Source organism: Lepidochelys kempii, chromosome 1 (assembly GCF_965140265.1).
Source record: "Lepidochelys kempii isolate rLepKem1 chromosome 1, rLepKem1.hap2, whole genome shotgun sequence".
Classification (NCBI taxonomy): domain Eukaryota; kingdom Metazoa; phylum Chordata; order Testudines; family Cheloniidae; genus Lepidochelys; species Lepidochelys kempii.
The window spans coordinates 205,845,258-205,872,416 of NC_133256.1; the positions used below are offsets into that span (position 1 = coordinate 205,845,258).

General features: G+C 47.9%; 1 protein-coding gene across 1 annotated transcript; it reads right to left on the bottom strand.

Moving 5' to 3' along the window:
* Window positions 1-1,155: 1,155 nt before the first annotated feature.
* TRIM45 (tripartite motif containing 45) lies at window positions 1,156-26,955 on the bottom strand. Its single transcript, XM_073309954.1, has 7 exons — window positions 26,867-26,955; window positions 25,080-25,558; window positions 21,051-21,784; window positions 19,383-19,512; window positions 12,960-13,074; window positions 4,502-4,628; window positions 1,156-1,489 (listed from the first exon to the last, which is right to left on the bottom strand). Exons 2-7 carry the CDS (start codon window positions 25,553-25,555, stop codon window positions 1,338-1,340), a joined length of 1,734 nt encoding a protein of 577 aa, XP_073166055.1. The 5' UTR covers window positions 25,556-25,558; window positions 26,867-26,955; the 3' UTR covers window positions 1,156-1,337.
* Window positions 26,956-27,159: the final 204 nt, after the last annotated feature.

The following is a 27,159-nucleotide window of genomic DNA, read 5'->3' on the forward strand; positions in this document are numbered from 1 at the left end:
GGATTGGGGTGGGGGTGCGGTCTATAGGAGGGGGTTGGGGCGTGAGAGGGGGCTCGGGTTTGGGGCAGGGGGTTGAAGTGCAGGAGAGGGTTCTGACTTCAGGCAGGGGGTTTGGATGGGGGTGTGGGCTTTGGGAGGAGGTTGAGGTGTGGGAGGGGGCTCAGGACTGGGGCAGGGAATTGGGGTGCAGGCTCCAGCTGGGCGCCGCTTACCTCAAGCTGCTCCCGGCTGGCAGCATAGTGAGGCTAAGGCAGGCTTCCCCCCTTGCCCTGGCCCCGCACCGCTCTCAGAAGTGGCCACGATGTGGCCAGGCAGCTCTGTGCAGTATGCGCTGTCCGCCCCTGCACATGCCGTCCCCGCGGTTCCTGGCCAATGGAAGCTGCGGGGGTGGCACCTACCAGCTGGGGTAGGACCACGCAGACTCAGAGCTTTCTTGATTGCCCCGGTGCTTAGGGGCCACAGGGGCAGCTGACCGACCGGCCTGACACCCTAACTTCCCCCGGCAGCAGGGCCAGCCAGTGCTCGCAGCTCTGGGGAGTTGCTGATGCTCAGGGCTCCCAGCCCACGGTGCGGAGACTTGCTGCGGGCCAGATGAAATTAAGCAGGACGACGGATCTGGCCCGCGAGCCGAAGGTTCCCCACCCCAGTTCTAGACCAATCCTGTTTCATTTGTGGGATCTAAAAAGATACAGCCCAAGCTAATACACCTGGAGATCGCAGGGAGAGTAAAGTTTGCAAACAAAATAGCAGATCCATTGAGTGAGATTGTGTAGTATTGCACCCATCTGTGGTCAGGATCTAGCCCTGGGCTGGACAGAGAGGCTTAAGAAATATGTAAGCAGCCACGCCTCTTCTAAACACGTGCAGAACACCTTTTGGAATGTGACGCAATCAGCATCTTTGGCCTCACTATAATCATCCTTTAAGAATGGAGCAGAGGCAGGGAACATTGACCCCATGGAACAAGATGTGTCTTGACCCTCTAGGAGGTGGCTGTTTGTGCTATCTCCTCTCTGAGCCTGTTCTCCCAGGCATGGAGTTTAGAGACTGACTGTGGAATTCCTCAGTCTCTCCTCACTGTGCAGAAGTCAGTGACATGACTCCCAGGGCTCCCCCGACCGTACATGAAATAACTGGTCTCACACAGCCCCAGGATGGAATATAAGGCACATTTTTATTTTAACATGTCTCCCTTCCCAGCCCACACAGCAGCTCTGTATCTCGGTAAGGTGCTCCCTGGCAATGAGGACCACGTGACAGTCCCTGCACTTCTGTTGGTTTAGGCCTGAGTCCCAGCCAGCGGAGACCCCGCAGCTCTAGGAGACTCTACCCACCAGTCAGAGAGCCACCGTTTTGAGCAAGCTTCTCTGCAAGTTTTCACCAGGCGGCACAGCTGAGCATTCAGAGTTTTCAATTGCTCTGCCACAGCAGGACCAGTGGGGACAGCCGGGGTGACCTTTGTGACCATGACCACAGCCTTGGTACCCACCTACCCGTCACAAGGATAGAGGAGAAACAACATTAGCATTGCTGAAAATAGCATATAGAGACAGTTCCAGCTGCTAGTGACTTCCTGAGTGTGCTCCCGACTCACAGCTGGCTGACAGCCAGAGAGAGCCCTGTTGAGAGGGCATGGCACACACAATGAGGTATTCCTGCTTTGGGCTGGCAGGGCCAGAATCCTTCAAACAAATAGGGACAAAACACGGGGTGACCACCCTAGTAATCCCCAACAAAAAGCTATTAATAGATTAATAGAGTCTAAGGCCAGAAGGGACCATTGTGATAATCTAGTCTGACCTCCTGTATAACACAGGCCAAGGAACTGCCCCAAAATAATTCCTAGAGAAGATTTTTTAAACAAACATCAAAAATTGCTATTGATGGAGAATCCACCACGGCCCATGTAAACTGTTCCAGTGGTTTATATTACTCCTGTGATTAAATGGAAATTTTAAAAATATTTTTATGAGTCCTATGGGTGCCTCAGTTTCCCCCCATATGTTGCATTGCTATCCACTGAGGGGGAGGGGAAAAGAGAGGATTAAGTTTGTTCTCAGGGCAGATTAAGAGACAAAGGTGTGTGTCCCCCACCCCCGGTGGAATGAATAGAGCAGCGGTTCTCAAACTTCACTGCACTGCGATCCCCTTCTGACAACAAAAATTACTACACGACCCCAGGAGCCCACCCGAGCCCCATCGCCCCAGGCAAGGAGGCCAAAGCCAAAGCCCAGGGGTTGCAGCCCCGGGCGGGGGGGGCCTATAATCTGAGCCCCACCGCTCTGGGCAGGGGGCTGTGGGCTTTGGCGCAGCGTGGTAGGGCTCAGGCTTCAGCCCTGGGCCCTAGCAAGTCTAATGCCAGCCTTGGTGACCCCATTAAAACAGGGTCCCAACCCACAGTTTGAGAACTGCTGGAATAGTTATTAACGCAGTGGCTGAAACTGACTCAGATCAACAAGGGGTCTAGAGAGAAAATGCAAGCTCCAGTGACTCATGATTTGAAACTCAATAGCAGGAAGCTCCAGCCAGGAGTGCTGTGAACTGTGTGCGGCCCTGCCTGGAGAACAAAGGACAGATGAGTCCAGCAGGAATAAAGAGGTAGTTTCTGGAAGAAGCTGGGAGCTCTCTACTGGAACTGACTGAGGAAGTGAGAGAGAGAGAGAGAGCGAGCCTGGAAATGGAACTCTCTACAGCTTGGCTGGTCAATTGCTCTGGCTTGACCAAAATGGATTATGCTTTAACCTTTATTGCGTCGTGCTAACCTAAGGACTTCCCCTGCTTTGTTCCAGCTGGCTAATAAATCCTATTCTGCTTTGAAAACGCTGTTTGGGGTGTGACTGCAAATACTGGCTGTGGTACATTAGTCCCTAATGTGTGTACCAGTCTGTACCAGGAGTCTATCTCAGCTGGACTTGCTGAGCAGAGCTTACGGTGAGAAGAGGGAGCGCTGGAGCCCAGAGGCTCAGCCTAAGAGGCGGTGAGACTGCAGGGCCTACTCTTCAGGAAGAGTGGGGACCCTTGGGGATCTGGCACACTGATAGGGTTCCTCCAAGAGACTGGGGGGTAGCACATATCCTGTAGAACTGTGACAACCCCCACTGTTAAGAAACGTGCGCCTTCTTGTTCATACTCTTCGCACTGCCTGTGATGTATCATGAACCTTAGCTCTGCTGAATCCCACCGTGCCAGCCTGTACCACCCCCTGGACCTCACGGATAGGAAGTGTGCTCCTGCCAGAGCTGGCTACAGGTCAGGTATGGGGGATGGAAGAAGTCATTTCTACTTTGACAACAGGCAAACCGTACAAAGACAAGCATGAGTCTTGTGCAGGGCCATGGAAACCAGCTCTGATGAAATGAGTGACCAAGCTGAACTTTGAAAGAATGTTCTCAAGAGGCCCCAGGGATCATGGATAGAGCCAGAGCTCAGAGCGTTCCAGCCCCACAAGGTCAAGAGAAGCTGAATATTTTGAAAATTCTGTCTGAACAGAGCTGTTTGCACTTTCTCCATCCCTTGGTCATGGCACGATTCTACCAGACAATATGTACTCACGCTCCTGCTGACCAGTGGCACTCTGACGTGTATGCCGTGGCTGAAGTGGGCCCATAGTGATTATAAACACAGTGCTACGTGAGAGGGGAGGGGATGTGGCAAATGCTCTTGGCTCAAACAGTTTTGGGAGACCTGCTTCGATTTCAGTCGGAGTTAGGTACCAGAATACCTTTGAGTATCTACATGGGGAACAAATATTCAAAAATGGGCTCTTCAGCCTAGCAGAGAAAAGTATAACATGATCCAGTGGCTGGAAGTTGAAGCTAGACAAATTCAGACAGAAAATATAAGCACACATTTGGGACAACTGTCATGACCAGGAGATGGGCGGTCTGACCTAATGGTCAGAGCGGGAGTTGGGAGCCAGGCAAGGTCAGATACTAGGAGATAAGAGTCCGAGATAGGCCACAGGGCAAACTGACAGTTAGGTGCCAGGAGACAGGCAGGGTCAGGTTACCAGGAGATCAGAGTCAGGCAATAGAAGCAGGTAGTACAAGAAAAATAATCTTAAGCAGAGCCAACCCAGTTGCATGGACAACTTCCTGTTCCTGTGCAGTTTAAATACAAGCAAGGACCCAGTCAGGACCCCCAGAGTTCCACCAGTCACATCCCAGGCCTGGAGTCCTCTGTCAGAGTTCAGCTTCTAGTTCTGGTGACTGTTAGCAGTCACTGGGTGGCATGTCTGAACTTACTGGTGCCTAAGAGCCCTGTGGACCAATGTTCAAGACCTGTGGTCCCTGACAACAGTTTACCAAGGGTCATGGTGGATTCTCCATCATTGGCCATTTTTAAATCGAGACTGGATGTTTTTCTCAAAGATCTGCTCTAGGAATTATTTCTAAAAGATCTGCTCTGTGGCCTGTGTTACACAGGAAGTCAGACTAGATGATCACAATGGTCCCTTCTGGCCTTGGAATCTATGAGGATCTGGGCCTTAGTAAAAGCTCACCTGGCATGGTCCCACTGCAAGCGCAGCGAGCGGCTTTCTGGCCTCCGCTGGAGCAGAACGTGCAGCAATGAAACACACCCTGGTGTCTGCGGAATTTGTTCTTCACAGTCAGAGTAAATGGTGATCCCTGCAGAGCAGAAGAGAACAGAGAGGCAATTGTGTGCCCAGCATACCCTGCTACCGTAGTAGGGCACTGGAGGGTGTCAAAAGTAGCAAAATTTTAACTAGGGTGATGCTAGCAATTACAGACTAGTGAACCTGACTTTAATACCAAATCTGCTAGAGCAGAGGTTCTCAAACTGTGGTCCGCGGACCACCAGTGGTCATGAGCTCCATTCAGGTGGTCCGCGGATAGTTCCCTCTAAGGTGTGTGCATGGGTGGCTGCACACAAGAGAATGAAGGACCACCCATCCAATTAGTGGAGCCGCGCAGGCGTGGCTCCACTAATTAGGTGCCTGGATCCTGGAGAAGATGCACATGTAAGGTGAGGTGGTGGCCTTGGGGAAATAGGGGGTAGCTGGTAGAGGGTAGTGGGGTGAGAAGAGGGGGTGGGGGGAATTTGGAATGTGCAGGGATGTGGCAGCCAGAGAAAGAGGCAACTTTCCCGAGCTCTAGGGCTGTGGCTGCTGGGGAGAGATGACCCTCCTTCCCAGCCTCAGCTCTGTAGCTGCTATGGCAGGGGAGAGACCCCCCCTTCTTCCCAGACCCAGCTCAGGGGCTGCTGTGGTGGAGGAGAAAGGGAGAGACCCCTCCCCTTCCCAACCCCAGCTCAGGAGCTGCGGTGGTGGGCAAGAGAGGGCACATCCATCGCATTAGAAAGATAAGATTATGTATATGAGTTGTATGCTTTTATTTTTAGAACAAAAAAACTTAATTTTTTTATATAGCGCTTTTATCCAAAGCACTTTACAATAGTTAGCTAACAGTACAAAGAACATTTGGAAAGATCATTAAGTGGTCCGCTGAGACCCTCAGCAATTTTCAAGTGGTCTGCGAAAAAAAAAGTTTGAGAACCACTGTGCTAGAGGAACAAGATGTGAAAGGGAAAAACCAGCATGACTTCCACAAACGAAAACCCAGCTTCTGCAATCTAGTAGAATGTTTTGAGCAAGCCAAAATAGCAGATAAAGGAGAACTGATAACCCTTTTGTTTGGGCTTTCAAAATCCCTTTGACAAAATCCCTCACAAAAGGCAATTAAAAACTTGGTAGTGATAATGGGTAGATAATTATAAAGCGAATCAGCCAGGGCTGAGTGGGCAGCAGGAGGCAGACCAGGGAATCAGCAGCGGGGAGGTGCAATAGATCAGCGGGGAGCTTGAGTATCATGGGAGTTCTGAGAGGGGTCAAAGCAGGCTGCAGCAAAGTTGGAAGGGCCAGGGTTGTGTTGGATCATAGAGAAGTTCTAAAATCACAAATGAGTTTGATTCCCCATAGTTTAAATTCCAGGGTATTACTAATTAAGAGGTCTCTTGGTTTTTGGTACTGTTTCTCTCCCTCTATGTGTGAAACTTGCACGCTGCTAATTTTGTTAGTACATTCTAAGACAGAGTCTGTTCTCAAAGCAATTCACACAGAAAGAGACTCAAAGCAATACTCTGTAACACCAGAAACAGCACCCAGAGATTCCCCGCCCTTTTGTTGTATTCATCTCGCTTTGTTAACAATTGTGATTAAAAGAGAGATAGAGGATGTATGTGGATGGATGCTTGGTGTGGATAATAACTGAATGATCAGGGAGGTGCCAGCCTAAGATCCAGTGTCCATCGGCTGAAGAAGGCGTCAAGTGGAAATAACCAGAGGACCCCCGGGGGGGCAGACTGGAATCCACCCAACAGCCTCAAGAATGGGAGAACCAAAGAACAAGATAACATCTGGCAGCACGGAGCCGTCAGGAATGTGCCATCTGCTGACTGATTCAGCAACAGCATGATGAAGCAATTCCCATAGACTGGCATAGGAAGAAATTCCTATAAAAATGGACTCTAGAAAGTGAGAACTTTGGGGTCTGACTCTGCAAACCAACTTCCAGGAGCATCAGATGAGCATCTGACAAGGCCCTGCTCCCTCCTCATGTCCAGGCCACCTGGACAGTGGCTTGGCATGAGCAACTCTAAGGCTGGTAACTATGATAACAACCTTGCAGAACCTGTGTGTGTGTGTTTGTATGAATGAATGTGTGAATAAATATGAAATTGAATGGAATGTTATAGCTATAACTAACTGCTTACTATGATTCTTTCTGTATTTACAATAAATGTGGCATTTTGCCTTTTCCCCTTTAATAAGATCCTGCTGGTTATTATTTTTTTGGTATAACATTTTGATGGAGAATTGCGAAAGGGGGAATATTGGTAAAAAACCTCAGTTATTGTAAATATTGGTGTGCACACCGCCAGCTCTATTGAGCTAGGCATTTCTATTAGGTTAACCAGACCTGCTGGCCTCCGGGAAGGTAGCAGGGGAAAGCAGGCTGACCAGACCTGCTGGCCTCCGGGAAGGTAGCAGGGGAAAGCAGGCTGACCAGACCTGCTGGCCTCCGGGAAGGTAGCAGGGGAAAGCAGGCTGACCAGACCTGCTGGCCTCCGGGAAGGTAGGAGGGGAAAGCAGGCTGACCAGACCTGCTGGCCTCCGGGAAGGTAGGAGGGGAAAGAATATAGAGTTGTTGGGTGAGATTCTGTGGCCTGCATTGTGCAGGAGGTCAGACTAGATGATCATAATGGTCCCTTCTGACCTTAAAATCTATGATTGTATGATTAAGCTACGATTAAGCTAAACCTAAGTCCTATTGTTCACTGAGGTATCAGGGGCAGCAAGAAGGTCCACGGGCCAGGCTAAGCTACTCACTGAAATAAAGAGTAGCAGGTTCAGGGAATCTAAGCTGTGTCACCCGCTGAGTAAAACCAGGGGAGACAAAGAAGCCACTCGCTGAATAAAATCAGGAGTGACAGAGAAGTTAAAAATTTGTTAGAATGTTAAAGAAAACACAGGGTAAAGCAGGTGGAGAGGGAGGAATGAAGCCAAAAGGCGCTCCAGCCTCGCCTTTCGTTAAAAAAAAATTACACCTTTTAAACAAATCCTTCAAAAATTTGGGCACAGTCCTTGGACTAAACAAGCCCTAGCTGATGTCTGCACTATTTTGGACCTAGAGGATAGATTGGCTCAGTATATCCTCATATACAAACCTTCTAGTGCTGCCAAAAGAGATGCAGCAGCAATTTGGTTGTTGTGGGAGGCATGTAAGGATTCTTACCTCCGCTTGTCTTCATGTAAAGAGGAAAAGGCACAAACAGAAAAGGGAGCAGACAATTGGAAGGTGCTGGCTACAAATACCCAAAGTCAGCTGAAAATAGTGAAAGAGGCACTCCAGGAATACAAAAAAGAGAGAAAGATTCCTGGCAGACCAAGCTAAAGCCTCTGAGAAAAGTGAAAGAGAGAATCGTGTGCTCCAAGGTATGGTAAAGAAATTAACCTTGAAGTAGGGCAGAGCACCTGCAAATCATAGTAATTGTGAATCACTAATTAAGAGTCTGAGACAAAAATTGGGCTTTGCCTCTAAACAGGTAGCAGCCATTACAGCAGGTGAAGGGGGAGAAGGTCCTATGTACGGCACCCCCAGGCATAATTACAAAGAGAATCACAGAATCATAGAATATCAGGGTTGGAAGGGACCTCAGGAGGTCATCTAGTCCAACCCCCTGCTCAAAGCAGGACCAATCCCCAATTAAATCATCCCAGCCAGGGCTTTGTCAAGCCTGACCTTAAAAACTTCTAAGGAAGGAGATTCTACCACCTCCCTAGGTAACGCATTCCAGTGTTTCACCACCCTCTTAGTGAAAAAGTTTTTCCTAATATCCAACCTAAACCTCCCCCACTGCAACTTGAGACCATTACTCCTTGTCCTGTCCTCTTCTACCACTAAGAATAGTCTAGAACCATCATCTCTGGAACCACCTCTCAGGTGGTTGAAAGCAGCTATCAAATCCCCCCTCATTCTTCTCTTCTGCAGACTAAACAATCCCAGTTCCCTCAGTCTCTCCTCATAAGTCATGTGTTCCAGATCCCTAATCATTTTTGTTGCCCTTCGCTGGACTCTCTCCAATTTATCCACATCCTTCTTGTAGTGTGGGGCCCAAAACTGGACACAGTACTCCAGATGAGGCCTCACCAATGTCGAATAGTGAAAAGAGAGTGAAAAAGTTAACTCTACAGAGGCTGGAGGGAATTAAGCAGCTAAACTTTGTGAAAATGTTAAAAAGGAAAAGTGTTGGAGAAAGAGCATTCTTGGTTTCTTTGCAGCCATTCTGAAGGAAAAATGGGCCCTTTGCCAAAGGAATGTCTGTAAATTAGCCAGGCAAAAATAAACTCTCTGATTAAAATAATTTGACTGGACAATTTAGTCAAATTTGCTAAAAGAACAGAAGTGAGTTCTATTGGAACTTAATTGCCTCAAATGTATAAAGGGAATGTAAGATGTAAAAAACAGAGCAGTGTGGAAGGGATGTTAAGGAAAAGAAAATGTGTATGTATCTATCTGTGCGTGTGTAAATATGTAAAGTTCTAAGGATCAATTGTTTTTGTTTTCAATAATGCCACTAAAAATCCATTTGACTCTTTAATTCAAAGTTGCAAAACTGACCGACCTTTTTGCTAGACACAGGTAATTAGTGTTGTTTGGCTTTGGGATTTGGCATTAACCCTTAAAAGGTAACTCAACGCTTTACAAAATTTAAAATGTTTTTAAGTTGTGGCTGCAGCAGGGCAGTCAAAATCAGGAGAATAGAAAAAAAAATTCTGGATTCTTTTTGTTCGTTTGTTTGGTTTTTGTTTGTTTGGTTTTGTAACAAATTAGCAGATGAGAGCTGTAGTAAATAAATAAATAATAATAATTTAAAAAGACAGTGCCCCTCTGAAGCAACAGCAGGAGTGAGGTGCAGAAAACAAAAAGAAGCAATGTTACAAACACTGAGCCTTAAAATGGCTCTGAGTAATCAGACTGTCACTTTGATAAAGGTACATGAAAACTCTGTAAGCAAAAAAAAAAAAAAAAGAAATAGTTACACCTTATGTAAAAATTGATATGGATAATGTTATAGAAGTTAAACTATGGAAGGAATGTGCATTTGCCCCAGAACATGTGCAGGGTATATTGTAGAAGGGGCAAAAGAAATGCAAATATACCATGCTACTTCATTAAAATGCTATTAGGGCTCCAAAGGGAGCCACAATAGGTTGGGTTTTCTTTTTCAGATTGCTGTGTGTTTTGGAAGCAGAAGTTAAAAGTGATCAAAACTCTGGTGAAAGTTGATTGTGTCCCTTTTAAGATAGAGTCTCTGAGCTGCTGATGGCTTTAAATGCAAAAGCAGGAAGCTTCTGTGAAAATGCAAATTACCTAAATGATAAAGGAAGGAAAGAACTAGCAGCACAAAGGAGCTGCAGATAAAGGACACACCTGGTCAGCAAATAAATTGTCTAAATAAAAGGCATGGGATAACAAGATAACTTTAATAAATTTAATGATAAGTACCCCTGTAGCAATGTATAGTGTGTATGATTTTTGAAAAAATCCTTTAAGGTCATATGATAATGATGCTTCGCAGCTATTACCTGTAAATAAACTTAAAGCTTAACACAGCAGGAAAAACATTATAAACTTGGTCTGCTATATAAGAAGGAAAACTGAGGTACCACACCTCATGGATCTAATGACTAAACAGTGGGATAATTTCCCCATAACCCTTAAAAGATAGAAGCCATTGAAACCTGGCCCACCTGTAGAACAAAAAACAGGAAAATATGGGGGTAATTCCTCTGTTTTGCCTGCAATCAGCAAGGGTATTTGCAAAAGAAACATTTTAAGCAATAATCTGACACCCCAAAAAGGGGTAGAAACATGTTCTTTTTGTCTTTCAGAAAATCAGGAAGAGCTGATGCCAGCTGAAGAGCAACCCAATACCATGAATCTACTGTCACAATAGAAATTGTGTTTTGTGTTCTATGTTTTGTCTTGTTGCTAGCACTGTTGTGTGTTTAAAAACAAAATAAAAAAAATACTGAAGACCTGCAGGTAATTAAAAATAAATTAAGCTCTCTGTCCCAGCTACAGGACAGCCTGATACAAAAACAAGTACATGCCAATGTAGACTTGGTCCAAATTGGTCTGGGTAACCTAAAAGCCCGATGGAATCTTTGGCAGTGGCTTAATACTACCACATGGCTTATGCATAAGAAAAAATTTAGAAATAGGAAACTACACAGCTATAGCTATGGGATGCACTGAAATGCAGATACTTGCCCTAGCTACTTTGGAACAGGAAATGTTCTGGGTCATATTGGGAAATATTAAGGGTTTGATGCATTTGTTAAAACAAAGAAAGAGATCATTGTTTGACACTTATCAATGTGAAAGGATGCAATACGTTTCCAGTATTGTAAAACCAGAGTTGTTAATGGGAGAAATTGTTGTCAAAATTGCACACCAACAATCCTTGGAGGCAAAGGTATTGAAGGTTAGCCCACTCCCCATATTACACATGGGATTCTTCTGACTACCCTGGACCTTGAGCCAGTGGGCTAGGGAGGGAGGGAGGGAGGGAGGGAAGCTATTGGACACTAGAGGTTGTACCAAATGGACTCCTCAAAAGTGGGTATGCCTCACCTTGCCTGTTGCCCCAGAACCTTGTAGTAAAGATACATCACTTGGATCATGTATGTGGGATGAACTGGAATCACAAACTCAAATTGCCTCACAGTACCTTCTCTTGAATAGGCTACATAGAAAGTGACAATGACTATTATAAATCTTAGTGTCAAAAGGGGGATTATGTTGGATCATATTAAAGAAGTTCTAAAATCACAAATGAGTTTGATTCCCCATAGTTTAAATTCTAGGGTATTACTAATTAAGAGGTCTCTTGGTTTTTGGTACTGTTTCTCTCCCTCTATGTGTGAACCTTGCAAGCTGCTAATTGTGTTAAAGTACATTCTAAGACAGAGTCTGTTCTCAAAGCAATACTCTGTAACAACAGAAACAGCACCCAAAGACTCCACGCCCTTTTGTTGTATTCATCTCAGTTTGTTAACAATTGTGATTAAAATAGAGATAGAGGATGTATGTGGATGGATGCTTGGTGTGGATAATAATTGAATGATCAGGGAGGTGCCAGCCTAAGAATCCAGTGTCCATCGGCTGAAGAAGGCGTCAAGTGGAAATAACCAAAGGACCCCCGGGGGGGGGGGCAGACTGGAATCCACCCAACAGCCTCAGGAATGGGAGAACCAAAGAACAAGATAACATCTGGCAGCATGGAGCCATCAGGAATATGCCATCTGCTGATTGATTCAGCAACAGCATGATGAAGCAATTCCCATAGACTGGCATAGAAAGAAATTCCTCTAAAAATGGACTCTAGAAAGTGAGAACTTTGGGGTCTGATTCTGCAAACCAACTTCCAGGAGCATCAGATGAGCATCTGACAAGGCCCTGCTCCCTCCTCATGTCCAGGCCACCTGGACAGTGGCTTGGCATGAGCAACTCTAAGGCTGGTAACTATGATAACAACCTTGCAGAACCTGTGTGTGTGTGTGTGTGTATGAATGAATGTGTGAATAAATATGAAATTGAATGGAATGTTATAGCTATAACTAACTGCTTACTATGATTCTTTCTGTATTCACAATCAATGTGGCATTTTGCCTTTTCCCCTTTAATAAGATCCTGCTGGTTATTATTTTATTGGTATAACAGTTGGGGTGCTTTCCAGGAGGCTCCAGTAGGCTCCTTTATTGGGAGAGACCAGCAAGTGGGAGAATGATTTTAACTAGGTGCTCTGGGAATTGGGAAAGAAGCTGGTGCAGGGGATGAGTCAAGTTCCTCAGTTCCACTGGGAAGAACAGGGCATGCAGATGGAGTACTGACGGAATAATGCCTATTACATAATAGAGAAGGCAGAAAGCATCTGTGGTTAGGGCAGAGGGAGTTAGGAGGTTTAGGGATTACCTACGGGAATAGCTCACTGGGCTTGACTCACTATTGCCTTGCCCCTTATGCCAGTTCTCAGACTGTGGGTCAGGGCCCCAAAGTGGGTTGCAACCCCATTTTAATAGAGTTGCCAGGGCTGGCGTTAGACTTGCTGGGGCCCAGAGCCAAAGCCCAAGCCCCACTGCCTGGGGCGTAAGCCCAAGCCCGAGACCTGCCGCCTGGGGGCTTCAGGCTTTGGCTTCAGCCCTTGGCTTCAGCCCTGGGCAGCGGGGCTCAGGCTACAGGCTCCCCACCCAGACAGAAGCCTTTGGGGTTGGGGTTTGGCCACCCTGCCTGGGGCGGCGGGGCTCGGGCGGGTTCAGGCTTTAGTCTCCCCTCCTGGGGTCGTGTAGTAATTTTTTTGTCAAAAGGGGGTTGCGGTGCAATGAAGTTTGAGAACCCCTGAGCTACATCAATCACAGTAAGTTGAAAGACTACCTGTACATGCTGCCCTTTAACACAGATGCAGACAGTATATGTGCCCAGCTCCTCAGGGGTGTAGGAAATGTGGTAAGTCCCATCCCTCTTATCACACACGCTCGGCTTGATTATACTATAAATACAAAAAGAGAGGGAAGCAAGGTCAGTAACTTGTAAAAAAATGATCTAATAGGTAATCATTTAGTGAATTAGATTTATAGGAAGGTTCTTACCCCATGCCCCAGTTCAGGGATCTAAAGTGTACATGTATAAAAGACCCCTGAATGATGATGAATGTGCTGTAGATTTCACACACATACCTGCTATCAGAGGCCACAGTACCATATCAAGAAGATCAAAGAAAATCAGTTATACTGCAATGATTTGCAACAACCCCGTGAGTATGGAAAGAGGAGAAGCAGAAATACTGTAGCAGAGGAAGGAAGACAGGTGCAATGTCAGAGCATCATCTGGATTTCAGATGGAGTCTTCTTTCTTACTTCATGGATGCAAGAGGAAGTGGCAAAGCTCTTGATCTTAAGAAGGAAAACTTGAGCTTTTTCAGTTCCTACGAGCAAAGGCTAAAGGCCAGCTCTCACTCTTACTAGTGAGCCTGGAAAGCAGCAGGGCCTGTCCAAAAGATTGTGCATATGTTGCAAGCTGTATCCACTGCAAGTTCTCACAATAAAAAACCCTGCTCAGAGCTGTATCATCACAGTGCTTCGATACAACAGTGATGGGCAACATGGGCCACACAGGAGACAAAAACAGGGATGGAGACATCACCTACAGCCAGTATGGAAAAGCTGAAGCTTTCATCGAGGACACCACACCACTCCTCTCCCTGACAAGCATTCACTGTTCCACTCAGTCATGGATGTAATGAACATCAGCACTGACATTACTCATTAAATCAGCAAGTCTGGATAATCTCTATCCATGAGTTTAAAAGAGTTGGCCGAAGAGCTCGCTAGGCCATCAATGGTGATTTTCAATAAGTCTTGGAATATCAGGGAAGTTCCAGAAGACTGGAAGAAAGCTAATATTTAATATTATATTAAATATTTTAAAAAAGAGTACAGTAACTCCTCACTTAAAGTTGTTCCAGTTAATGTTGTTACGTTGCTGATCAATTAGGAAACATGCTTGTTTAAAGTTGTGCCTTATAAGGTTGTTTGGCAGCCGCCTGCTTTGTCCACTGCTTGCAGGAAGAGCAGCCCGTTGCAGCGAGCTGGTGGGGACTTGGAACCAGGGTGGACCCACAGCCCCACCATCAGTTCCCCACTCCCCTAAATTCCCTGTGCAGCAGCTGCCCAGCAGGCTATCAATATTGCAGGCAGTTCAGCTGTCCCTCCCCCCACTGCCATGTGCTGCTCCTGCCCTCTGCCTTGGAGCTGCTCCCCGAGCCTCCTCCATGCTGTGGGGGTGGAGGAAGAGGGGGGCTAATATCAGGGTGTCCCCCTCCCCCCTGCTCCTCCACCCCGCTTACCCCATCTTCCATAGAGCAGGGGGGACACACAACAAGGCTCAGAACGGAGGGAGCTTCCTGGCAGCAGCTGCCATCTCAGCTTGCTGATTAACTTAAAAAGGCAGTGTACTTAAGAGTGGGGTCAGCATACTTAAAGGAGCAATGTGCATCTCTCTCTCTCACACACACAGGGTGTGTGTCTCTGTCTGCCATGCTGTCTCCCCTCCCTCCATTTGTGCTGCCTTGTAGAGTGTGAGGTTACATTAACAACGAGTTAACCCTTGAAGGCTCAGCCAACTGCTAGGTCATCATTTAGCAGTAAGGCATCCCCTGGGAAATAGCCCACCCTCTGACTTCACCACCTCAACCAAGCTTCACAATCATCATCGCTGTGTACCAGTATTAAATTGTTTGTTTAAAACTTATACTGTGTGTGTGTATATATAGTCTTTTGTCTGGTGAAAAAAATTTCCCTGGAACCTATCCCCCCTATTTACATTAATTCTTATGGGGAAACTGGATTTGCTTAACATCTTTTTGCTTAAAGTCGCATTTTTCAGGAACATAACTACAACGTTAAGCGAGAAGTTACTGTAAATGGGATGACATGGTTGATTATAAGCTTTTCAATATGACAGTGATCTCAGGCAAGGTAATGGTGCAGCTGATATGGGACTGGGTTAATAAAGAATTAAAGGAGGGTAATATAATTAATGCCAACCAACATGAATCTATGGAAAACAGATTCTGTCAAATTAACTTGACATTTTTTTGTTGAAATTACAAGTTTGATAAAGGTAATAGCATTGATGTAATATATTTAGACTTCTGTAAGGCATTTGACTTGGTACAACATGACATTTTGAACAAAAACGAGAAAGATGTAAAATTAACATGGCACACATTAAATGGATTAAAAACAGGCTAACTAATAGGTCTCAAAATGTAATTATAAACAGGGAATCACCCTCAAACAGATGTGTTTCTAACAAGGTCCTGCCGTGATCAGTTCTTGACCCTACGCTGTAACATTTTTATTAATAACCTGGAGGAAAACATAAAATTATCACTGATAAAGTTTGCAGATGGCACAAAAATTGGGGGAGGGGTAAATAATGAAGAGGATAAGTCACTAATATAGAGTGGTCTGCATTGCTTAGTAAACTGGCACAAGCAAACAATATGTGTTTTAATACAGCTAAATGTAAATGTACACCTTAAGGAACAAAGAATGTAGCCCATACTTACTGGATGGGGGACTCTGTCCGGGGAAGCAGTGGCTCTGAAAAAGATTTGGAGGTCGTGGTGGATAATTAGCTCAATGTGAGCTCCCAGTATGACTCTGTGGCAAAAAGGCCTAATGCAATCTTTGAATGCCTAAACAACGGATTATTGAGCAGGAGTAGAGGTTATTTTATCTCTATATTTGGCACTGGTGCAATTGCTGCTGGAATACTATATCCAGTTCTGATGTCTCCAATTCAAGGAGGATGTTGATTAAACTGGAAAGGGTTCAGAGAAGAGACCCAAGAATGATTAGGGGATTAGAAAACATGCCAGATAGTGATAGACTCAAAGAGCTCAATCTATTTATCTTAATAAAGAGAAGGTTAAGGGGTGATTCGATTACAGTCTGTAAGAATCTACATGGGCAACAAATATTTAATAAAGAACACTTCAATCTCGCAGAGAAATATATAACACAATCCAATGGCTGGAAGTTGAAGCAGACAAATTCAGACTGGAAATAAGGTGCAAATTTTTAAGTGAGACTAATTAGTCAATTTAACAAGGATAGTGGTTGAGTCTCTATCACTGACAATTTTTAAATCAAGATTGGATACTTTTCCAAATGATATGCTCTAGGAATTATTTTAGGGAAGTTCTATGGCCTGCATTGTACAGGAGCTCAGACTAAATGATCACAATGGTCCTTTCTGGTCTTGAAAACTCTGAATCTATTAATTTTCTCAGACCATGATCTTGTAAGGATCATTTCACTCTGCATAACTGCCCCCCAGCACCTGGGACAGCAAGGCACATGCTGTCTCAGTGGGATTGCTAGCAACTCTATTTGCATCTGATGTCTGAGTGCTGGCAGTGCATCATTCATGAGACATATGGGCCCAGTTAAACTGGTACACTCTTGCTGCTTTGTGACACTCTGCAGTTAATCTGGTTTACAGCTGTTTTGAATCACTGAAGTGGCACAAAGCAGCCAGAGTAAACCTTTGAATTAGACCCTACAACTACTACTACCATCTCAACATAGAAGAGAGAGAGTGGGAGAAGAACTGGGGAAGGGAGCTAAGGAAGGGAGGGGACAAAGACAGAGAGGAGATAAGAGGAAAAATACAAGAGAAAAGGAAAGGCAGCTTATCCCATAAGATAAGACGCATTGGACACAGTGTCACTTCTCAGGGCATAACTACACTACAAAATAAATGGACTCATGTTCGCTCGACTTACAGCCACCACTTACTGTGATGAGTCACGTCCACCCTGCCCTCCTTCTGTCAGTGGTGCGCATCCTCACCAAGAGCACTTCCACTGACTTAAGAGAGGCAATGTGCGGGGCTGAGAGCCCAGGCTCTCAGCTCTGTTTGGAGCTCCTTGTCAGGAACCCAGCTGCTCCTCCCCCTCTCGGCTCCCACTCCCTGCCAGGAGCCTGGCTGTCCCCACCCTGCTCTTGGCTCCCTGCTGGGAGTGGGACAGCTGCCTCAGTGGGGAGCTCCACAAGCAGAGCCTGGGTGGTTGCCGGGCTCCCAGTAGGGAGCCTAGACAGCACTCGGGCTCCCAGTGGGGAATGGGGAGTGAGGTGCCAGGCAGCAACCTGGCTGGGAATAGGGAGTTGGGACCCCTGGGGCAGCCTGGCTCTAAACAGGGAGCCTGGGCAGCAGCCCAGCTGGTAGTGGGGAGCCTGGGGAGTCCCCACCTGCCCCAGGGTGACAGCCCTGTGAGCGGTTTTCTTGTCAATTTTATGGCACTAGCATGGAGCCGCGGAATTGACAAGAAGTTTAGCCAACAGCCGATGTAAGTAAGGTAATGTCTACACAGACACTCCATCACCCCAACTACACCGACATAAGCCCTATGGCTCTCATGGAAATGGAGTCATTATAGTAGGGCACTTACATCGGCAGGAGCAAAACTGTAGTGTGTTCACTGACATAATTAGGTTGCTGTAAGCCACCTTACATTGACCTAACTCTGTAGTATAGACCAGGCCTCTGTCTCAAAGAGTAGCTGCTTGCAGAAAAGCCAGTTAGGAAGCAGCAGGGACAAGAAGGGCAGAGGGCTGAGTCACCTAACTTAAGAATCAAGATGTGGGCTATGACTCTCATCTTTAACATTGTGACCCTATTTTTGATCATTACTGGCAGGCTGTCCCTTTATGAAATTAACCCAATTCCGGTTTCACAGGGAACCAGGGTGGTGAAAATCCCAGTGAAATCACGAGGTAGTCACATAGGAACTGCGATACGCAATCACACCTGTGCTCCAACTAGTCCAGTAGCCTGTCTCTACTAGTGGCCAGTACTGTTCTGCTTTAAAGGAAGGTGCAAGAAACCCAGCAGCAGACAATTATGGAACAGCCTGCCCGGGGGAAAATTTCTTCCTAACCACCATTAATTAGAATTGATTGTGCCCTGAAGCATGACCGTTTATAATCTTTCTGAAATCTTGGTTTGGTTTTCCCCTATTGGTTCAACTGAATACAGTCGCCTACCTCACTTCCTGTCATAAACTGTGTTATAAGTGTTGCTTTATGTTACTACATAGCTGTTACGTCTCACCCTAGGGCTGACTGGATTTCAGCAGTGGATGAAGTGATCATATATACACAGAAATGAGAAACCAAGCTAATGTGACTTCATCCATCTCTGTCCCCAGACAAAATTACTCCCCTCTAAGCATTGTGGCATACACATCTCATTCATCCTGAATGGTGCAGAGTGCAGGAGGAAGGACTGGAGACATGTCCTCTGACAATGCTCCTTGATCAACAGATAGCTATGTATATAGTGTTGTTTCCCTATCCTTTATCTGATTTTTGACTATGCTGCAACTGTTGTGGTGTTGCTCTGTACCAAGGCATAAACCCCACATCAGACTATATATGGCAAAAGCTGGAGTCCTGAATGCTAAATTATTTTATTCTTCCTTATAACAGAGAACTTTAGCATTATGTTCTCTTCTACATCAGGGCACCAAAACAATGGCCATGTTGGCAACTTGCCCTTGCTTGTACCTAACTTTCATAAAATGGAACAGATTACATTCTTAAAGGTGACCTGCAAAAGCTTTTTTTAAATTGGGCTTGTGTCCTTTCTTGCTGCTTTTTGATACAAAAGATGGCCTCAAAGCATCTTTCAAAAGAAATTCTTTTGCTTGTGTTTTTGCCTTAGTAATACCTAGAATGGCAAGTTTCGGCTTCCCTGATTTTCATGGAAGACTTCCAAGCTTCCTTTGAGCTCAGTCACCTTAACTGAAGGACATAGATTACTGATGCTTTAACAAAGGCATCTTGTATACAAAATGTTAATCACTCATTTAATTTAAATAGGTGTTAACAGAAACAAAAGTCCTCATTCTCTGTTGCCTTGGATCATGTGCAAACACCCAGTGTGCAGTAGATGTAAAATGCTGCCAGATCAGAGTGATTTACACCCACTATGCCTTTAAAAATGCCCATATATTGTGATAAAATCATGAGGAGGTAGCTCTGTTTTAGACCTCCATAAGGTCATATTTAACCCCAGGGCTGTACTTGGGCCCACAGCTCTTGGGTGAAGCACCATTATGTCATTCTCTCTGTAAATCCTGGCCTGCCCATGGAAGCTCTTTACTTACAGGGGAATGCAAACATGGAGGTACATAGAGACAGGGGCTAAGAAAGTGTGTAGCAGAGATTTTAAAGCAAGACAGAAGGCAAACAAAACCATTCTGGTCATCCCACGGAAAGTACCAACCAGTCCTTCTTGTCTTTGTGGATGATAGTGACCCAGATGGGCTCTCCACCTCTACCCATCTGCTCTCCCGATGTGTCATTACACAGCAGAGTAAAGCTGGCCAGCTGATTCTGACGGGCACTGTGGAGATCTGAAAGATAGAGCAAACTGTCCCTTACTGTTCCATACAGCTGCTGGCTTGACATCAGCCAGCAGCTTTCCAACTCCCAACCTCCCCATTGTACTTCACTCTGTCTAACCAGGATTTTACAAGGTTCCCCTTCGCTGAGCCCCTTCCATGAAAAGTAAAACCAAACACATTTTTAGTGTCCTGCTGGCCAAGCCCTCCCACAGATGGCAAGCGTGCCCTGATTGGAAGGTGCAGCTCAGAAGTGGGCTGTATGCCCCTTTGCAGTCCCTTGGTTTGTGAATTGGGCTGGCGATTGTTTCAGTCCTCAGAACAAGCATTGCTCTAATTTAGGCTCAGCTCCGAAGCAAACATTGTGACAGCTGAAAAGAGCCAGAGTGCAAGGACACTCCAGTCTCATCCCCTTACCCAGCTACACCCCCAATATACACCCTGCCCCTGCATGGCAGGGCGGGATACAGAGCCATTCCACTGCTCTACAGAAGCAGGATTTTCTCCTGAGATGGAGATATTCTCCAAGAGCCGGTTCCATTGGTTTTCCAGTCCCTTAGGGCCATTGTTGGTGTAAAGGGGCTGCAACAGAGACGAGGGCTTTTGGGGTGAGCTGCCTCTATAGGATGCTGGCCTTGCACACGAGTGGCTTTTTGACTGCAAAGGGCTGGGACAGCCATGGTTCTTTCCCTCCCTTTCCCTGAAAGAGTTCACTTGTTACAGCTCAGAGGCCAGGGGATCCTAGACTAAAGAACACAACCCCAGACTTACCAGTGTAGAATGATCACCAGTTTCCTTCAGGAAACGTAATAGCGGTTATTTCTTCTTTTAAAAAGTAGTGACACTAGAGATGTACAGTGAAGTAAACCTATAGGATAGTGATAGCTTAACTGCTATCCAGGGCCGAGTACAGCCCCCTTCCCCATCTTTAACATGGAGGCAGGGATTGCAGATGTTATGTCCCATTGTGCAATGTGACCTTCTACTCCGATCAAGACAGAGCATTGCATACTGGGAACTGTCATCCTGGCAGGCCACACTTCCATCTGCAGTCAATACGGAAGTGGCTGAATGGGACACGGAACCTTTCTTCTTAAATCTAGCCCAGGCTATGAGTGACCCAAAGTTAGTTCTATCTGACAGATGCTCAGTGGCCTGTATGAAATGCATCTGACAGTCTCACAAAGTTCTTGGTGGACAGTTGTCTACATTACAATATGTACTAACTGGTCCCCACTTGTGGTCAGTTTCAGCAGAGGCCAAGGACTATCTGTACCCTGGAGACCGAACTACTTGCTCAGCCAGAGTTGGTCTATCCAGTTCAGAGATGAGGGACAATGACAAGAAGCAATGGTAAAGAAGTTTGACCTACTATTGCATGCTCTGCACCTATCCTAGATAAACTATGGTCTTTGGTCTCCAGGGCTGCCCCCAGGGTGGTTATGCAGCCCTTCAGTTAAGGAATGACATCTATAATAGGGTTTTTTAGGGTTCACCCTAATCCCCCCCACTTTTATCATTGGTCAATCAGAATCAAGTTGTCCCCATACCTTCCCCTTGCAGGACACACTTGGCTGGATCAACTGCCTTATAGAGAATGGTCCCAAAAACCTCATAGCCACAGCACTGGCCAGCCTTCTCATGGGGAGAGAACTGGATCCCATCTTCCACTCCAGGGTGGATGCTATAATCCACTTTGTTCAGCTTTCTCAGCCGGCTCGCCACCACCCCCTTGGTGATAAGGATCTCCAAGTCTGAGCCACTGGTCAGCAGGCGCTCAGTGAACTCCACCCCAGTCCTCATGTCCATCAGTAGCTGCTCCAGCTGTGCCTTCTGTAAGTGCAACAGGGTCTCCTTCTGCACCTTCAAGCCTTCCAGCTGCTTCAGCAGCTGGTCCCGGTGTTCTTCAATAGCCCTTATGTATCCATCTGCAAATGTGCGGATCTCCCCAGCCACTGCCTCCACACGATTGCAGATGGCACTGCTGACTCCTTCAATATGGCGTAGGGCCCCTTCTAGGGTGTCCACGTGCAGTTGGGTGCTCTTGAGGAGGTCCCGCATGGAATCTCCATGCTTGTGGATGACATTGGCAGTAAAGGCATATGGATGCTGCCGGTGCTTGCCCACCACACAATCCCGGCACACAGGCTGCTCACACTGCTCACAGAACAGCGTCAGGTCCTCTGAAGGGTGGGAAGGGCACAGAATTGGCTTCTCAGTCCGGCTGTAGCCCTTCAGGTCCTCTAGATCCACCACAGCATGGGAAGCTGTTCTCTTCTGTCTCCTAGAAGGAAGTATAAGAGATAAACCTGGGCTTGCAACATGTGACTCGCAGATTCCTACAGAGCAGTCAATGACCCCCTCACATTGTGACCTTCATGGACCACAAGCCACAACATATGATACTCCAGCCTGATTCAGTAGATGGCGATGTTACATGATGAGATCTTTAATCTCCTTGAGTCACACCTCCATATGAAAGATGACATCATCTGCAACCTGCCTTCACTTTGTGCTAATTATTAGCTGCTCTCTGGCTCCCTGCATGCTGGCAATGCTGTTCTCAGATGGGAGAATGTTATATGAGGACCAGGGGGGTAACTGTCACACCATTGGTGCAGGTTTCAGAGGAACAGCCGTGTTAGTCTGTATTCGCAAAAAGAAAAGGAGTACTTGTGGCACCTTAGAGACTAACCAATTTATTTGAGCATGAGCTTTCGTGAGAAGTGAGCTGTAGCTCACGAAAGCTCATGCTCAAATAAATTGGTTAGTCTCTAAGGTGCCACAAGTACTCCTTTTCTTTTTACCATTGGTGCAGGTAGTCTCTCCTTACAGAGCCTGACAGAAGCAGGATAGCTGCAATGACCCCAGAACCCACTGTGATGAGTGCAGCAGGAAGGTGGTGGGTGCCACCAGGTGAGGGCTGGCGGGCAGCAGCATGGATAAGTTTGCTCAGCCACTGCCTCTTCCGTGGACGACTAGGGGATCTCAGGCTCCTTACCTGTCAATCTGGCTCTTTTTACCTGCCTTTTATTCACTCAAACACAAACTTGTATACCCTTGACAGGGAGATGGGAGATCAGGACCAGGCAAGAGTCAAATAAGGACCTATGGTAACATACTAAATATTCTTAAATCCAAATGCCATCTCCCTTCTAGGCTCAGGGTTTGTGGCTGCTTAGCACAGCTGAGGTGGGGGCATGGTAGAAAGCTCCCGGGGCTATCCAGCTGCCAGGCCAGTACCAAACACATGGCAAAGCAGTCTCAATGTTGTTCTATTTTACGCTGCCTGCCAACAGCCCCCAGGGGACATTTAGCAGCTGGGGGATCCATAGGGCATTACGGAGTCCTAGCCATACCCCCTACACCAATGGCTGTGAGTGTCTGAGGAGGGGTAGGAGATGCTAAGGTGGCTCTATACCAGCCAAGGATTCTCCAATGCAGGGGAAATCCTGCAAGAGACAATAGGATAGCTTGAGAGCTGCTTTGCACCACCCGAGCCCCACAAAACCACCACAGGGCAGAGCAGGGCGCTCTCAGACTTCTCCTTTTGCCTCATTCTTTGAACTCTTCTCTTCCTCTTACTTGTGTTATGTCTGCACAGCTACCTTGTGCATTTCTGTAACACCCCCTGGATGTCACCTCTGCTGAAATCCCTCACCGGTAATACCAAGAAGCATGGCAACAGCACTCCCATCTTCACAAAACTCCATTGGCGCCCTATGACCCAGTTCCCAGTGGTCCTCCTTGGGCCTGATCTCACACCAGTGTAGATCGGGAGCAGCTTCACTGATATTAATGGAGTGACCCCAGTGTACAAGTGATATCAGAAGATGAGACTGGAGTCAGGCCCCTTAGGCTAGAATCTCTACTGCCTTGCACCTTGGATGGCTATTTATATCAGTATGAAAAGCTGCTGTTCTGGAGCTCAATTCCTTGCTGTCCAGTATCTTGTGTAGACAAACTGGGTGTAAGAGGTTACCCATGTAGAAATAGTAACATTTTGCCCTGGTGTAACTGATTGTACAAAGTGCAGGGCGACTGGGAATCAAGATCCTGTTGCAAAGGTGTAAGTGTCTACATGTTGGCGACGCAGTAGAGAATCTAGCCTGATTCTTGGTAGTGCAAAAGACACTTTGAAACGTTCTGGCAATGTTGGAGGGCACTAAACAAGGAGGAAACAGGCCCAGAGCGCTACTCCAGCACAGTGGACTTCCCTGGCCAGTCTAGAGCTGCCAGAATGGCTCTAAACTGGTCCTTTTCCAGTCCCCACCAACCATGTACATACATGTTCCAGCTGGCCTCACAGATCTCATCTCTTTTCTCCCCTAGCACTGCACTTCTTTGTCTCCTCACACAGTCACACCACTGTTGATGCAAGAACCTCCTCTGCAGCACCTACATCTGTAGCAGCCACCCTGTACTTCTGCCTCATCACCTCTTGGCTCTTTTCAAACCTCACCTGGAAACATCTCTCTTCCCCCCTGCTGACACCTCTTCAGTTTTCGCTCACTCTACCGCAGCTTCATTCTACAACTGCCTTAAATGCTGCAAAGCAAAGGGAAATTTGCTTGTGTTACAGCTACTGGCTGCCTGGCTTGCAGGGCACGGTGAGGATATGTTCATGAATGTTTGTGGGCACCCAGAGGGTACATGGACTGAGTTGACTGGAAGTAAGCCCTGTAGTTAAGCTAACATCAGGACTTGCACAACACTACCCTTTTCTCCTCTGGGGCTGAAATTTTCCACACCAGTTCTCAAATTCACACAGAAGTAACTTTAAAACATACACACAAACAATTATTGCTTTAAAAATTGCCTCTTTGCAGGCAACCTCAATAGACAGGCCCCAATGGAGGCTGAACTGCCCTCTCTCCTCTCGAGCTGGGGTCTCTCCAGGACAGGGCTGGATAAGAAGCAGGGAGTTTGCACTGCCCCTGCCCTGGCTATACCTGCTCTGGGAACAGCAGGTTTCAGTCTCCAGGGCTGTCAATCTCTTATTTTTCTGCTGTGCTACATTCATTTAAATGTAAAATAAACCAATATCTGTTGGAGCATCCCCCAAAAGTTTGGACTTATTGACTGGCGGATGGTGCCTCTGAACCAGATCAGCCTAGGTAGATGAGCACAGCTCTCCCACATGGTCCACTCTGTTGTTTGTCCCCACCTTGGCTATGAGGAGGAAGAGAATGTGTGGGCAGGTTCCTGACAGCCGTGGCCACAATGGGCGAGGCACCGTACAACTTTCACAATTGTTCACTAATTTGGGTGTTTCGATATTTGGGAACCCACCTCAGACATCCAGGGCCTGACTCCAAGGATGCTGAGCAACCACAACTCCCATTCACTTCCTTTAGAGTGGTGGGTGCTCAACAGGTTCCAAAAAATCAGGCTCAGATCAGACACCAAACACCTAAGTGGACACTTCTGGCCTAAGGGGTTACCATGCATAGGTGGACAGATGGCACCGTATATATATTACATATGGTTGTGTAAGGCCAGAAACAGCAATGGAGTCTTCATGTCTGGAAGGGCTTGATTACACGTCTGCTCTCTGCCTCTGGTGCTTCCTCCCATACCTGTGAGCGTGGCAGCAGAAGTGGCAGAGATTGGCTTTGCAGGTAGGACAGTGCTTCACAGCTTCCCCATCCACACAGAGGTCACACAGCATTCCTGGGCCTTGCGCCTGCAGGGTCTCCAGTAGCACCTCATTCATGGCCAGGTGGTCAGTGGTCAAGTCATTAATGCCGCCGGGTGGCAAATCCACCTCTGTGTCACAGACAGGACAAAGGACGCTGAGCGGCGGTTGATTATGATCTTGGAGCCATGATCCATCTGAGGTTAAGTCAGAATCCTCCGCCTGGAAGCCGAGCACTGAAAAGGGTTCCAGCTGTTCAAGACAGGCCATGCAAAACGTGTGTAGGCAGGGCAGGATTTTGGGGGCCAAGAAGAGCTCTGTGCACAATGGGCACCTAGTTCTGGCTAGGCCCCTGACCTCACCAGGGATTTCGGACATAATTCCAAACTGTCGCTGCTGCTCCTGTGGGTTGGACATCTTCTGAAATTCAGATTATGGAATGAAAATAAAATCCAATCCATGCAATTTATGTAGAAAGAGTGCCACGGCTGCCAGCATGGCCCCGAGAGAACCCCTCTCACAGCATGGATAGAGCCTGCTCTAGCAACCGTCTCCAAGCATCCCAGGGCAAGTGTGGGGGACATTTTAACAGCATCTCCGCCAGGTGGGGGAAATGGGGGTGCTCTCGGGGAGGACAGGCACTCTCGTGGTGCCACTGTCAGGTAGGGGATGTGGGGGTCACTCTCGCAGCATCACTGTTGGGTGGGGGTACATGGGGTACTCTGAGTATATGGGGCACTTTTGGGCAGGATGTATGGGAGGTACTTTTTGGGGGGAGCTATGGGGAGCACTCTCATGGTATCACTATCGGGATACAGGGTTGCTCTCACGGTGTTGCTTTCAAGTGCACAGGAGGTGCTCTCAGGGGGCACAGTGGCACTCCTCTGCCATCACTACCAGGTGGGGGTTAGGGGAGCATTATCAGGAGGCACGGGGGGGGGGGGTGTTCTCGGCAAGGGAGTTGAAAATGCTCTAAGGGGGCATGGGAGGCGCTCTTGGATGGGGGGTACAGCCAGGGCACTATCAAGCCGGGATATGAGGCTGCTCTCGCAGCATCGTTATTGGATGGCAGGGGTACAAGGGCTGTCTGGCGGCATTCCTGTCGGGTGGGGTGCTGTCAGGCAAGGCGGTATGGGTGGGGGGAATCTCCCGGGGTCACAGTTGGGCATGGGGTACGGGACCCTTCCTGGGGGAGGCACAGGGGACGCGCTCACGGTGTCGCTGTTGGGCGGGGGGGCACCCTAGGGCGGGGGTATGGCGCACTCTCAGGAGTGGGTATGGGGCGCTCCCAGAGCGGGAACAGGGGCGCTCCCGAGGGCGGGGCTCCCGAGGCGCTGTCAGGGGAGAGGGGCCATTCTCGGGGGCACAGGGGGTGCTGCCGGGGGGCAGTGACTGGGACACTCTCGGGGGGTGCCGGGGGTGCTCTGCTCCTGCCTGCCCCGCGCTGTGAACTGGCGGGGGGTAGTGGCTGGGTCCGGCCCCTCTCACAGGCCGCCCGCCCCCAACCCCAGAGCGCAACTTACCCAGGAGCGCCGAGGCCGCGCGGCGTGAGCAGGGCCCGGCCCAGTCCCCGCTCGCAGCCCCGGCGCAACCCAGCTCAGCCACCCCGCAGCCCCGGCCCGGTCTGGGGAGCGCCAGCCCCGTGTCTGCTCTCTGAGGGGCTGCCCAGCCCCCGGCCCCGGGGGCACGGTGACTATTTTGCAATGCCGCCCCCCGCCTCGCCTTTACCTCGGTGCAGCGGGAGCCCCTGGGGCCCCCTCAGACTCTCCACCCCAGCAGCCTCCGGGGGAAATCGCGCCGCGCCGCGCCGCGCCAGGACCTCGAGCAAAGAGGCGGGCCGGGGGCTCTCCCGGAAGCCGGCACCTGCGCGGAGCCTCCCGGGGGAAGCGGCGCGGCCGGCCCGGCGAGTAGGAATGTGCTACCGGTAGCACTTCTCGAGACGTGCCCGTGGTCAGAAACGGCTATTGTCTTAAACTGCTGCCTGCTGTAGCAGGTGCCTCCAGATCGCAGTTTCTTGCACG